Raw genomic sequence first — 15,270 nt, 5'->3', positions numbered from 1 at the left:
ATGGCAATAACCTTGGGATTCTACAAGATAACAGCATAGCATAAGTGAAATATTCTTCTTTATTTCTGCTACAGATGATGTACCCAATGTATGTGGCTTTTGAAAGCTTACTTTGAAGTTAATTATATGCTATATGTTTAGGAATCTATTCATTAACTATAGTCAGCTAAAAGAAATTTGTATTCTCTACTCTTATCCTCTCCTCCTTCTTCCACCCCAATGCCCCAAAGGTTCAGCCTCCGTTTTGTACTCCAGATGAATTTACATACTGGGCAACAGACTGTGGAAATTATGCTGGGGCACTTATGTATTTCTGTTCATTTTATGTCATCATTGCCTACATCATGCTAAATCTGCTTGTAGGTAAGTGATGTTAGTTGAATACTTTTTACTCTTTAAACTCAGATACTTAGATAATTATGTATTATTTTCAAGCAATTACCTTTGATTTCTTGGGGTGGGTGTTTCATGGCATTAATTATAAATTATTGTCTCTCAATCCAGAAGCTGAAAAGACCTTTGAAAGGCATGTAAATGACAGTTGACTGCAATTTTAAGAGTTGTAGCATTTATTATGATCATTAATTTCAAAAGAGCTCTTCTCATGGATTGAGTTGAACAAATATCAGAGAGGACTATCTTTCTAGCCTTGAAATATCACATTTATGTTTTTGAAAGGTACACCTTATTTACCCAGATGTGGGCCCACCCAGAACTCAATTTGACCTTTAAAAACGGCCCTGGAACTCTCAACTAAGAGTTAAAGCCAGCTGGCATGACTATCTCTATACACAGAATGTGTGTTTGTGCTTACGACCCTCATGTTTTGGAAAGGCAGGAGCTGGAGAAATAGCTTAGTCCAAGTGTAAACATGCCAATTTGGAAACCATACTAAAAGCACTTTAAAAATTTGGCTTATGATATAGGTGATAGAATCCATTATTAATAATAGATGTTTTACTCTTTCTAAAATATGACAGATTAGCATAATGGTCTAACTTCTGAATTTTTCTTTTTTTAAAAGCCATAATTGTGGAGAATTTCTCCTTGTTTTATTCCACTGAGGAGGACCAGCTTTTAAGTTACAATGATCTTCGCCACTTTCAAATCATATGGAACATGGTGGATGATAAAAGAGAGGTATGGGAGTGGGTTGTTGTTTCATGCCTCACCTCAAAGAGACTTATCAACATGTCTCAAACAAACACTTAAATGGTTTTCAGGTTGGCAAATGACATAGATTGAATTTTTAAATGGTGAATTGCAGAAAGCCATCATTTACAGTTCAGCAGAATCCTCTAGGAAGGGAGAGAGCATCGTTCCTCCTTACATGATCTTCAACCATGAACATCCTCTTCTTCAGACTTTCCAAAGGCCAGCAGGGAAAGGAAGCCAAAGGGACTCTGTAGGAATCAGCCTTGGGCTCAGGCCAGAAAAAGAGGTGACACTGAAACTACCAAAGGGACAGTATATTACAAATTCATGATCACCTCAAACTCAAGCAGCAATCCCAATTAAAAGTACAAAGGAGTTATTTAAGTGGCATCTGAAGGTGTGTATTGGATTATTTTTGAGTTACTACTTGAATGTTTTAACCATAAAGTTTACCCAAGATTTCTTAAAATTAGCCAAAGTAGCTTCAGTCTGCTCTTCCTCTTCTTGTCATTGTCGTCATCAACCTCCACCTCCTTCCCTTCCTCCTACTCCTCCTCCTCCTCTACCCCCTCATCTTCCCCCTTATCTTCCCCCTCCTCTTCCCCCTCATCTTCCCTCTCCTCTTCCCCCTCATCTTCCCCCTTCTCTTCCCCCTCCTCCTCGTCCACATCTTCCACCTCATCTTCCCCCCTACCTCCTCCTCTACCCCTTCCTCTACCTTCTCCTCCCCCACCTCCTCCTACTCCACTTCCTCCTGTTCTTCCTCCCTCTCCTCTTCTCTCTTCCTCATCCTAGCAAACACTCAGGCACAGTTCTAGGCACTGAGGATATAGCAGTGAACAAGATGGAACAGCTCCTGTACTCACAGAGCTTACAGTCTAATAGGTGGAGACAAATAATAAAAAGTGAAATAATAATAGTGCAGTATTTCCAGAAGTTAAAACTATAGACTAGACAGTAGTTGGGGTTGGGGCTGTGCCAGCAGGAATGACCATGAAGGAGGCCTGAGGGGTGCTGTGGGACCTCATGTCTGAACAACAAGGAAAGTTCTGCCAGGGTATTTGGGGCGAGATCTGGAAATAGTTCAAGAAGAGTTGATGAAGGGCACAAAGACCAAGAAGCCAGCCTGGGCATCATAAATGAGGGGCCCCGGCAGTGCACTCACCCCAATTTGCTCCCTCTTCTTGGTACCCCTGCCCGCCCAGGCTTCAGTCTTGAGGGCTTTCCTTTCAAGGTAGTGAGAGTCCTGCATGCAGGGCATCTGAGCTCACTCTCAGCTCCTCAGGATCCACCTGTCTCTCTGTAACTGTCACCCACGGGAACCTGCTTTCATGCAATACACACATGAAGACCACACTGCCCTGCACACCGAGATGTCAGTAACTGGCAGGCAGTCATGGTTGCCAGTGTTCCGCCCAGCACTTTCATTCAAAGATACAGCCAGGGGGCATGGTGGTTTGTGTTGCATGGAAGGTAGCAACACATCTTAGATTCTCAGTGTCTGGATCAGTTCTGACCCCAGAAGAGGGCAGAGCTGGAGGCCTAATTCTCTTGTATATAGTTTTTCTAATCCTGAAGAAGACATGAAAAGGAGTTAGCTCTTTTTTTTTTTTTTTTTTTTTTGTGAGATGGAGTCCCACTCTGTCCCCAGGCTGGAATGAAGTGGTGCAACCTTTGCCTCCTGGGTTCAAGTGATTCCCCAGCCTCAGCCTCCCAAATAGCTGGGACTACAGGCATGTACCACTATGTCCGGGTAATTTTTGTATTTTTAGTAGAGACTGGGCTTCATCATGCTGGCCAGGCTGGTCTCGAACTCCTGACCTCAGGGGATCCACCCGCCTCGGCCTCCCAAAGTGCTGAGATTACAGGCATGATCCACCACGAGTTATCTTTTAATGGTAGAAAAACATGTAATATACATTGAGACGTTCCTAGCATCCAGATTGAGTGAAGAGGAGGATTACACGTGTGTGTCTTGTCCATTACCTTGTGTGAGTACATTATGACCCACTCAGTGCATGTGTTGGAGGTGGAGTCTGTGGGACAGGCTATGCAAGCATCAGCCTGGTGAGAGCAAGAGTAGGGTCCTGGGGGAGCTGAAGGGGAGCTTCCCATGCCTCACTCCAAATGCTGCAATGTGGTGACATCCCAGAAAGAGAAGCACCAGCAGAAATTTATCACTCAGTTTTCTATCCTCTGCTCTTCTTAGTGCACTTAATTCTACCAGGCTCCAAGGAGGTGACCAGCTTTCTTCACATCTGGTGCTAATTATGCTAGCTTTTGAGAAATAGCACCTTTTTTTTTTCTTTTGAGAAACCCAAGTGAATCATCGAGGCCTGATGATGATTTGCTGCTTCTTGTGCTCTGCCCCGCAGGGGGTGATCCCCACGTTCCGCGTCAAGTTCCTGCTGCGGCTACTGCGTGGGAGGCTGGAGGTGGACCTGGACAAGGACAAGCTCCTGTTTAAGCACATGTGCTACGAAATGGAGAGGCTCCACAATGGCGGCGACGTCACCTTCCATGATGTCCTGAGGTACAAGGCAGGCTTTCGCAGGGCTGAATGGGGGCCAGAAACCACAGCTGTCAGCCTTCAAGGCCTCTGCAGTACAATTAACAAGTGTGTTTCCAACCCAAAATGCCACATCTGCTGTGGTCTTGAAGTGGGGTCACATGTCCCAGGCGCTAAGTGCCCTTTCCCGCTGTCCTCCAGTGAACATTTCCAAGTAGGTGCCTCGCAGGGGAGGGCTGGGCGGCTGTGCCCTGACGTCCCATAGGGACCCCTGCCCACTGAGGTGCACCCCGAGGGGAGAGGTGGAAGGGATCTGGGAGAGCACAGTCCCACCCCTTCCCTGTGATGCGGGAACTGCCCAGAAGAGCTGAGTGACTTGCTTGCGGTTACAGGGCTCTGGCAAACCTGGGACTAACATACCGAGCACCTCACTTGCATGGTCTGATAAGAATTTGCCTGGCCTGCTCTGTGATGGTTGCCCCGTTGGCTAAAACACCAGATTTTCCAGACATTTCATGAGCGCCCAGACAGGACAGAGGGTCAAATGGAGTCTCTGCCTTTTTTCTTCCTGGGAGACTTCTGTATTTATTTCCTTGGGCTACTGTAACTTAGCACCTTAAGCTGAGGGATTTAAACAACAGAAAGGTATGGTCTCGAAGTCCTGGATGCTGGAAGCCCGAGATAGAGGTATTGCGGGGCTGATTCCTTCTGAGGCCTGTGAGGGAGAATCTAGCCTAGCCTCTCCCCTGGCTGCTGGGGGCGCGCTGCCAATGTTGGGCATTCCTTGGCTTGTAGAAGCATCAGCTTGGTCTCCCTTCATCTTCACATGGCATTCTGTGTGTGTGTGTGTGTGTGTGTGTGTGTGTATCTGTGTTCAAATTCCTCCTTTTATAAGAACATCTGTCGTATTACATTAGGAGTCCATTCTACTCCACTGTGATCTCATTTTAACTTAATTACTAATTACATCTGCAATGTTCTATTTCCAAATAATGTTACATTCTGAGGTACTAGAGGTTAGGACTCCAACATATCTTTTTTTGGGAGGAAAGATTTAACCCATAACAGCTTCTTAAGCAGGAGTCCATGGATAAAACAGAGGCCCATGGACTTGCAAGGGGGAAACAATTACATCTTAATTTTCACTAATCACTCTTTGAAATGCGGCATTCTCTTCCATGATGAACGTAGGCAACAAACCACAGTCGCATTAGCAATATCCATGTCTTTGTTACCAGGAGAAATCATAGATATTTTCAAATGACATAACTGACTGCCTTGACTGACATCTTAAAATATCATTTATGCTCACCAGTGCTTCTGAGTTATGGTAGTCATTTGAGCTCTGCTAGATGGTATTATTTAATGGAATAATAAAGGAAGCACTTATGTTACTTTATCACCGCCGTTTTAAAGTAAATTTGAGAATTGTATTTTAATACAATTGGTTTCCTTTGTAATACGGTGTATTTCATTCCGTGCATTTAAAGCATTATTTCAAGAAATGTCCCATAAGCTCCACTGCCACAGGTGTCCATGCCACAGAAAAAAATAAGAGCGACTGACTAGCAGTAGCTATTTTAATCACATAGCAGTACCTACAAGTAGTGTGTGGGATATTGTGTTGAGTCTCAAATTTCAGGAGAACTCAGGTGTACAGAAATATGCTTGTGGCCAGAAGCTGAAAAAAAAAAAAAAGGATCAGATCAGCACAGGAAGAATCTGGGAAAGTTCTCTCAAGTTATCAATTTCACCTCCCACTATCCAGGTCTTCCACCAACAAGCTAAAAAGCAGAAAAACATGGGACGGAGAAATGCATGTGAATCACAAAGGAGGTCATCTCTGTCAGAATGTTTCTGAGTCTTTCCTCCTAGTGGCAAATTTTTTTGGTTGACATGAGGCAGATAGGCATACTGTTGTCATTAATAATTAATATTCAGCCTCTTTGGAACACACCGATGTATCTAATAAAAATAGACCCAGGCAAAATCTATGATGGGGCTGTTTCTCCCCTTCCTATTTATTCCCCTAGCCCAGTATATGATAAAAACAAACAAACAGTGAAGATAAAAGCAATGAAGCTTTGTTGAGATTCTTGATGAGTCACGGAAGAGAGGAAGAGAGAATTCATTTTTTTTCCCTCTGTGGTGGGAAGAGATTTAGCAAAGAGAAGCCCAATGTACCAGTGCTCTCAAGAGCCTCCAGGCTGTGATTTGGGCTCTAGGATGGAACTGAGCTCACAGAAGTGGGTAGCTCACAGGTGCACCAGGGTGCATGGGTCTGAGCCATAATCTGGAATCCTGTGGCTACACCTGGGTGCGTCACACTGCCAAGAGGGGCTGTCTTCTCCTCTGGTGGTGGACTGCTCAGTCCAGGCATCCTGGGAGCTGCCTTATTGCCCCATGAACTGTAATGCTGTGTTGGCTTTACCTACAACTGCATGGGCCTGTTGTGTGTCAAGGGTTAAATGGGAGTGGATATTCAACCCTGGGTTTGTTTGGTAGCCTCTAAAATTAATAAGGAAGACCAGGCATGGTGGCTCACACCTGTAATCCCAGCTCTTTGAGAGGCTGAGGCAGGTGGATCATTTGAGGTTAGGAGTTTAAGACCAGTTTGACCAACATGGTGAAACCTCGTCTCTACTAAAAATACAAAACTAGCTGGGCTGGTGGCACACACCTGTAATCCCAGCTACTTGGGAGGCTGAGGCAGAAGAAATGCTTGAACCCAGGAGGCGGAGGTTGCAGTGAGCTGACAGCGCGCCATTACACTCCAGCCTGGTCAACAAGAGTGAAGCTCCATCTCAAAAAAAGAAAAAATTAATTAATAAGGAAGATACAGAAGGATGAATGAGAGAAACAGAGAGGGAAGTGGGATGCAGGGAGTAGGGATGTGTGATGCACAGCCGAGCATATTAACCATCACCTCGGGGGCTAAGTGTGAAGAAAGTATGGGAGGTGCGGTCTTCCTTCTGCAGAGAAAGTCGCGAGCCTTTTCCTAGCCTGGATCTTTTGCTTTACAGGCACTTAGATGGCACTTACTACTATAAGAGCCTCACAGATATTAACTCACTTAGTCATTAAATAAAGGAGTTACCAGGACTATCTATCTTTGTTTTACAGACGAGGGAAGGGAGACACAGAGAGGTGACAGGACCAGCCCAAGACATGCGGGTGGCGAGGGGTGGCGTCAAAACACTAGACTTATTAGACTGAGTGATGTCCTCTCTGGATTTTGACGTATCTAAGGGTGTAAATCTCAGGTGAATCAGAGCTGCGATTGCAGGTGTGTTTCTCCCACCAGCATGCTTTCATACCGGTCCGTGGACATCCGGAAGAGCTTGCAGCTGGAGGAACTCCTGGCGAGGGAGCAGCTGGAGTACACCATAGAGGAGGAGGTGGCCAAGCAGACCATCCGCATGTGGCTCAAGAAGTGCCTGAAGCGCATCAGAGCTGTGAGTGAACTGCACACATGCAGGTTGGGTCCCCGCCCCGCCCCGCCCTGCCCCGCAGGAGGATGAAAGAAAAGAGCTTCATGAACATGGGATTAGCTCCTTCTGTGATCAGCCTTCTATCCCTTTAAACTATGTCCACTACCTCCACTTACAGTGGTCAGATCATGATGCAGACTTTCACTCTAGTCCACAGTCAGCCCTGCCCTCTTTAGCAGAGTCCATTAGGGGTTTCCATGGAATCCCATTTTTATAATATGACATGAAGACTTAAAAAGCAATTTATTGGCCAGGTGCGGTGGCTCATGCCTGTAATCCCAGCACTATGAGAGGTCAAGCGGGGAGCTCAACTCACTTGAGGCCAGGAGTTGGAGACCAGCCTGCCAACATGGCAAAACCCCATCTCTACTAAAAATACAAAAATTAACCAGGCGTGGCACACATGCCTGTAGTCCCAGCTACTCAGGGGGCTGAGGCATGAGAATCACTTGAACCTGGGAGGTAGAAGTTGCAGTGAGCTGAGATCATGCCACTGCACTCCAGCCTGGGTGACACAGTGAGAATCTGTCTCAAAAAAAAAAAGTTTATTGATATGATGTCCATTTATTAAACTCAACTGTTCAAAATTCTAGAATTTTCCACATATTGAATTTGCAAAACTACTTTAAATTGCTGCTAAAAATTTCAACAAACTGTGATAATGTTGTTTATTCTGAAAAGACCACCTCTCAAGATTAATGATGTTTCCTGCTTCCTGACTGATAAGCCTATAAGATTCTCTAACTCATAAATTAATGAATGTATACTGCATTGACATATACTGTGTTTACAGTAAATGTTTCTATGAGATCATTACTTTTATGAATGCTTTTGGCATGTTTCACAGACAGAGGGAAAAAACCCAAAGCAATCACTAAACATTTATATATAACAGAGATTGTTTCAATCCTCTTCCTCAGAGCAACAACATCAATTGCAGAAACATGTATTTCTATTGGAGGAGAAAAGGTTCCCAGAGAAAAGATACAACTCAACCTCCTATAGCAAGGCCAGCTGCCCAGTGATGTCCCATCACTGCTGGCCACTGTAGCTATGTTAGCTCCAGGGATCAATCTGTCCTCCTCTGGCTCTGGGAGGGCACAAGGAGTCCTGGCTTTAGTATATGCCAAGACAGATTGGTCTCCTGGATTGGCCCGAAAACTTCAGAACCAAGACAAGCACAAAGGTTTTCTCATCCACCCAAGGCTCTTTGCCTCTTACAATTTGCAGGAAAGTGGGAAAGGGGTTGGGATTGTATTGGCTTAATGAGCCTAGAATAAAATAAGAGGAGAAAAAATAGAATAGCTACATTAGTAATTTTAAATAAGACATAAGCTGGGCACAGTGTCTCATGCCTGTAATCCCAGCACATTGGGAAACTGAGGCAGGAGGATCGCTTAAGACCAGAAGTTTGAAACTAGCTTGGGCAACAGAGTGAGACCTCCTCTCTGAAAAAAAAAAAAAAATTAATTAGCCAGCCACAGTCATGCACACTTTTAGTCTCAGCTTCTCAGGAGGCTGAGGCAGGAGCATAGCTTGAGCTTAGGAGTTTAAGGTTACAGTGAGCTATAATAATCGCACCACTGAACTCTAGTCTACGGGACATAGTGAGATCCTATCTAAAAAAAAAAAAACAGAAAACACCAACAACAAAAAGAAAAACAAATAAATAAAATACAAGCATCAATGACCGTCACTATTCTGATTGTTACACAAATGAAAATGGACTGGGAAGTCAATGCATACCTCTCTAAGCCCACCTTTGCATCAGCCTACCTTAATTGAACATTGAAATTAGTTCAGGATCCTTACTTGGAAATTCCTAAGAGGTCACCAGTCATGCAGGTCTTAGGAGAGGGGAGAAGAAAATAAGATTTGTGTGGCGGTGGGGCAGGCAGGATGCTGGGCTTATTTTACTGAACAAACAATCGCATTTCCATAGAAACAGCAGCAGTCGTGCAGTATCATCCACAGCCTGAGAGAGAGTCAGCAGCAAGAGCTGAGCCGGTTTCTGAACCCGCCCAGCATCGAGACCACCCAGCCCAGTGAGGACACGAATGCCAACAGTCAGGACAACAGCATGCAACCTGAGGTATGGGCACGAGGCGTCCTCTGTCCCAGGACACTCCGTGGGCTTCTTTCTTTTAATAAAAATAAATAAAATGGGTGCTGGTCAGATCATTCAAACAAGGTGACAATATTTCTAATAGGAATATTTTCATTAAAAAAAAAAGGCAACGGAAATCCATTAATCCAGATTATGTCTATGTCTTTGCCATCTTGGATGCAGTTGAGGTTATTTAAAAAGATTCTGACTCATATGAATGCCAAAAAAAGTGAATGCCCTGAACTTCATAATTCTGTAGTTTTATTTTTGTCTAAAGAGTTAACATCAGCTCTAAGGGCTGCATTTGAATCTGGGTATATTACATGGAGTATGGTTTACAGGAAGCTCTGCCCTAAATATTTTCCTCCCTTCTCTAAAGTCATAGAAATTTGCAGTAAAATCAGTGAAAATGTTTGTAATTAGCTTTCAACCTCCTTAAATAATCAGACTCATTGAAGATATATCCTTTCCTGGTTGGGTATCAGAAGAACATATGGAATTCAGGACAATTGGCTTGAGGAGTTTCTATTTATTAAGTCACAGCATATTTTCATTTTCAAACTCTATGTATGTGTCTATATAAAAAAGTACAAGGAGTTATCAGCGTCCTGGAGAGTCCTGTGCTGTGAGAAGCAGCTGGCTGGGAGGACCTGCCCCTTTATGAGGCAGCAATTACGATTTGAGGTTAACAACGTGGAGCTGATCCCATGCTCTGTGCAGAGCCCCCAGCAGCACCAGACTCCATGGTGTACAGCAACGCAGCCAGGGGCCAGAGTACCTTTGGAAGCCTAAGGCTCCACGGCCCAGCAGGGTGCTCCAGGAGGCCCACTGGTGCCATAGCTCAGTTTTCAGTAGATCTCATGTTTTGGGCTCCCCAGCCTTTAGAAATCATCTGCCACCGACTGCAGGGACTTCTGCGGAGTTAGTCAACCAAGGGGCAAGGGGAGGCATCTGCAGTGGCCTTGCCACTGGTCACCCTGAAGATGGTTGGCAATGTCTCGCATGGGAGAGGGAGGCAGGCTGAAGTCAGGACAGACAGTGAGACAGGGCTAATGAGGTTGGGGAAAGTGATGATTTCAGAGCCCTCTGTTTTTAGATGAAAAAGCCTAAGAAGAGGTGACAAAAAAAAAAAAAAAAAAAAAAGAGAGGATACTAAAGAGATGTGAAGACCAAGGCTTTTGTTAGGAAAGGGAGAGGTGACAGGTGAACCTGAGAACAGGTGAAATGTGTGGGAAGTCTTGGCATCTCTCTTTGACTGTAGCTTAGATTGTTATCAGCTCCATCCTCCGCCAGGGCCCATCATACAGCTTTGCCTGCAGAGAACTCTTTCCCTGTAGCTCTAAGTGTGGATCTCCAGGCTGGTGACAGTAGACTGCCCCCGCCCAGCCGGTCCCCACTGCCCCACCTTCCTTCCTGCAGTTCCCCTTCCTTACCCCCTGGTTTGCCAGCGAAGATATGAAGGGAAACAATGACATTCTCAGGCATGGAGGGGAACGAAGCAGTGGGGGTTACCCAGGACAAGATGTCCCAGGAAGAGTGGTGTCTCCTTCAGCAGGGCGTCCAGTGGTGGCTCTTTTTCTTCTGTGACCCTTTATACCCATTTTCACTTTTCCCCATTGTGGACACTCTGAGTCCATGTTGTTCTTCCCACTTGTCCTCCTGCCATGTGTTTTCCTTTCTTATAGTAAAAGGAGGAGAGCGCAGGGTTAAAAAGACGGTAACTGTGTGCTTCTCCTCCCATGCAGACAAGCAGCCAGCAGCAGCTCCTGAGCCCCACGCTGTCGGATCGAGGAGGAAGTCGGCAAGATGCCGCCGATGCAGGGAAACCCCAGAGGAAATTTGGGCAGTGGCGTCTGCCCTCAGGTAGGTCCATCCAGGCATTTCTCCAGCGATCGAGGCATTTTAAAGGTATTTACTCTGTTTGTGTGTTTTGGGTCTTGCCTTTCAAAATGCAAGTCTGCATCTACAGTTGTTTACAGACAGCAACATAATGAAAAATGTAGTCTTGTCAAAAACATTGTCCCCCAAAATAACTTCTCTAAATATGACTTACATTAGCCCCCATTTTCTGGGTACATTTCAGGCTATCGTGGTTGAGAAGCCAGCACCTATGAAAAAGACAAGATTCAGAAAGAGGGAGAAATTTCCAAGGGCTTTCTGTGTGCCTCAAGGCATGCTCAAACATGGGCAAAAGTATTCAACTGAAGAGGGAGTGGGCAGATGCAATCATTCAGAAAATGCCACAGAGTTCTCAAAAAAGGGACAGGCCCCCGATTTCTCTCAGCACACTTTGCAGCTGAGCCGGTCACTGGCTTTAGGCAAGCTGCTTTACCTCCATACAATAACAACAACAACAAACACTTACGTAGTACTCACTGTATGCCAGTCACTCTTCTAAGTGCATTACTTGTGTTCTCTCATTCAGTCCTTTAATAAACAATCCCATTATTTTCCATATTTTACTGATTCAGTAAGAGAATTTTCTTCTATGAGCTTCTTCTCTATAGGGTTTTGGAAAGCCAGGATAATCCCATTAAGAGCACTCAGGAATGGAGGGAGAGCAATGCTCCCCACAGTCCAGTGTCCTTGTACATGTTTTTTTCTATAGATAACTAAGTTCATGCTAAAGCAGGAGCTTTATAATGCTCTTTAACTGTGCCCCAACTTCAGCCCAATTGAAAGGAGAAGATGTGTAGCATATGTGTTCCACAAAGCAGATGACAGCACAGCTTACATTTTGAGGCTGACGATGTTCAGTGGGTCTTCACTGGGACTACCACCAAGGAAAGTATCCCCTTTCATATCCAGGAACTTATTTTTCAGAGATCAGAGAAGATCTAGGTTCCTCCTGATTCAAACACAGCAGAGAATGACAGCATCAAGACAATGTAGATGGTGGTGCCAGGTCATAAATTACAAGCTGAGTCGGTTCAATTTTATCCTGTAGGCAATTAGGAGCTAGCAAAGATTTCTGAGCAGTATGTGACTTTTGGAATCTGTGCTTTAGGAAGTTGACTTGGCAGCAAAGGAGGGAATTGTCTATGACAGAGCCTGGAGGCAGGTTACAAGCTGGAGGAAGTTACCGTGGTGTGAGCACAAGGCAACAAAGGCATGGACAGAGCTGGGGGCCAGATACTGCAGGGACAGATAGGAGAGGTGACCTGGGGAGAATGCACAGTCCTTGGTATTCATTTAAATGGACAAAAGAAATGATGCTGTCAAAAGTACTTCCATTGGGCCAGGCGCAGTGGCTCACCCCTGTAATCCCAGCACTTTGGGAGGCCGAGGCAGGTGGATCATTTGAGGTCTGGAGTTCAAGACCAGCCTGGTCAACATGGTGAAACCCCGTCTCTACTAAAAATACAAAAATTAGCTGACCGGTAGTGGTGTGCACCTGTAATCCCAGCTGCTTGGGAGGCTGAGGCAGGAGAATCGCTTGAGCCTGGGAAGCAGAGGTTGTGGTGAACCAAGATTGTGCCACTGCACTCCTGTCTGGGTGAGAGAGTGAGAACCTGTCTCCCAAAAAAAAAAAAAAAAAAGTACTTCCACTGGTCCATGCCTAGGTGGTCCCCACCAAAAACGGTGATCATGAAATAGACATGCTCTTGGGGTCAGGCTGAGTTTGAGGAGGCAGAGGAGAAGAAAAATAGTATTTTGAGGGGGCAGCAACAATGTCACAGGTGTCATGCTATGCACTTTCCTAAGTCATCTCATGTAACCTGTTTTAATCCTGACAATAGTCTAATTAGGACATTTTCATTGTCTTCATCTTACAATGGAGGAAACTTGGGTTCAGAGACATGAAGTTGCCCATAGCTACATATCCACAGGTGGCAGAGGTGGGTCCCAACACCATGACTGTGAGGCCCCAGAACCACACCTTTCCTCCCATACCCTCACTGCATCCCCCCTTGCCTTTACTGTGGGTCACACTCTCCTTCCTTTTTGTTTTTTTTATTGCATATGCTAATGAATGCACAGGTTTCTATGACACTTAATAGTTCCCGAATTGGAATTTTTTTAGTGATTTTCTAGTTTTTTTAATTATTTCAAAATGAAAGGGGTGAGCAGCACGTTTTTTTCCCAAATGACATCATTAGTTGTCCATGAGCACAATTAAAAAAAAAATCTATCGTGAACATAAAGAATCAAGTCCTGAAAAGGATGTTTACTTAGCATCTGTGGCTAGGACACGTTAGCCAAAAGTATCACTGATGGGAATATCATGGGTTTTTAGGAGTGATTACAATAGGGTAAAGCAATACCAAGTGGCTCATAGGACTCATTAATTCCACAGCCCCAAAACCAATAAGCCATTCAGTGTCCTCGGTCAACTTACGGTTTGGAGGAAGGACAACCATGAAATCTGTCGTGTGCAAAATGAACCCCATGACTGACGCGGCTTCCTGCGGTTCTGAAGTTAAGAAGTGGTGGACCCGGCAGCTGACTGTGGAGAGCGACGAAAGTGGGGATGACCTTCTGGATATTTAGGTGGATGTCAATGTAGATGAATTTCTAGAGGTGGAAACTGTTTTCTAATAATGTCCTTGATTGTCCAGTGAGCAATCTGTAATTGATCTATAACTGAATTCCAACTTGTCACGAGATGTTTATAAATTGATTTTCATCCTGCCACAGAAAGGCATAAGCTGCATGTACGATGGGTTACTATCATTGCTCAAAAAAATTTTTGTATAATGACAGTACTGATAATATTAGAAATGATACCGCAAGCAAATATATATCACTTAAAAATGTCATATATTCTGTCTGCGTAAACTAAGGTATATATTCATATGTGCTCTAATGCAGTATTATCACCACCCCGCAAAAGAGTGCTAAGCCCAAAGTGGCTGATATTTAGGGTACAGGGGTTATAGCTTTAGTTCACATCTTTCCCATTTCCACTAGAAATATTTCTCTTGAGAGAATTTATTATTTATGATTGATCTGAAAAGATCAGCACTGAACTTTTATGCTAAAATGATAGTAGTTTTACAAACTACAGATTCTGAATTTTAAAAAGTATCTTCTTTTTCTCGTGTTATATTTTTAAATATACACAAGACATTTGGTGAGCAGAACAAGTTGATTTCTGTCCTCAGTTATGCTAATGAAACTGTTGCCTCCTTCTAAGAAAATTGTGTGTGCAAGCACCAGGCAAAGAAATGGACTCAGGATGCTTAGCGGTTTAAAACAAACCTGTAGATAAATCACTTGAGTGACATAGTTGCGCAAAGATGTTAAGTTTCTTAAGAAACCTTTTAATAACTGAGTTTAGCAAAAAGAATAAAACTATATAGCTCAATTTATTTAAAAAAATCTTTGCATGTGTGATGTTATCATTGGCTTCATTTCTTACCCAAGGTATGTCTGTTTTGCCATAAATCAGCAGAGTCATTTCATTCTGGGTGATCCTAACACACCATTGCTATGTTAGATTTGAAATGACATCTCTGTTAAAAGAATCTTCTATGGAAATAATGGTGCCCTGCAAAATCTTCCTCTGAACTCACAGGTTAGGGATCACACAACTTACTTAATCGTTTTTTTGTTTTTGTTTTTTTTCCTTATATGTCAATGGCCCATGTCCTCTGGGAAAATTAGAAAAGCAAAATGATTACAAAGTGCTGTTAGATTTCTTGTGCTGGGCCAGCCAAGTAGAAGTGGACTTGACTTGGACCTTTAACTATTTTATTACAGATTGGACATTTGCTGTTTAGATGTTTTTTAACAGAGGGATTATCTCAGAATCCTGTGACCTCCAGGTTGTTTTATAATCTATTTTTCTCTATTTAACATTCCTCAGATGATAGGCAAATAGGACATTCCTTCTGTGTCACAGAAGTATCGTGGTAGTGGCAGTCTACAGTTTATATGATTCATTGTAACTATGAGATAAAGAACAACCAGTCATGTGGCCAAAAGGATTAGATTCGATTTGATGTTCACTTGGAGTTTACTTTTTGTACATAAAAGATAAAATAAATATTGGATTTGTAAAATAA

At 43.8% G+C, this 15,270-nt stretch overlaps 1 protein-coding gene across 6 annotated transcripts in view; it reads left to right on the top strand.

The window, feature by feature from the left end:
• The window catches only part of NALCN (sodium leak channel, non-selective), a 358,635-nt gene extending 343,365 nt beyond the window's left edge, over positions 1-15,270 (top strand). For all 6 annotated transcript variants that reach the window (XM_034936923.3, XM_063595854.1, XM_063595853.1 and 3 more), the window contains 7 exons: positions 231-363; positions 1,025-1,140; positions 3,531-3,688; positions 6,969-7,119; positions 9,098-9,247; positions 11,008-11,125; positions 13,560-15,270. In XM_034936923.3, coding sequence (XP_034792814.1) covers positions 231-363; positions 1,025-1,140; positions 3,531-3,688; positions 6,969-7,119; positions 9,098-9,247; positions 11,008-11,125; positions 13,560-13,753 — 1,020 coding nt within the window. In that variant the 3' untranslated portion in view covers positions 13,754-15,270. The remainder of the gene's footprint in view (positions 1-230; positions 364-1,024; positions 1,141-3,530; positions 3,689-6,968; positions 7,120-9,097; positions 9,248-11,007; positions 11,126-13,559) is intronic.

The sequence above is a fragment of the Pan paniscus genome, chromosome 14 (assembly GCF_029289425.2).
Source record: "Pan paniscus chromosome 14, NHGRI_mPanPan1-v2.0_pri, whole genome shotgun sequence".
Taxonomy (NCBI): Eukaryota; Metazoa; Chordata; class Mammalia; order Primates; family Hominidae; genus Pan; species Pan paniscus.
This window is presented reverse-complemented; position numbering and strand designations above follow the sequence as displayed.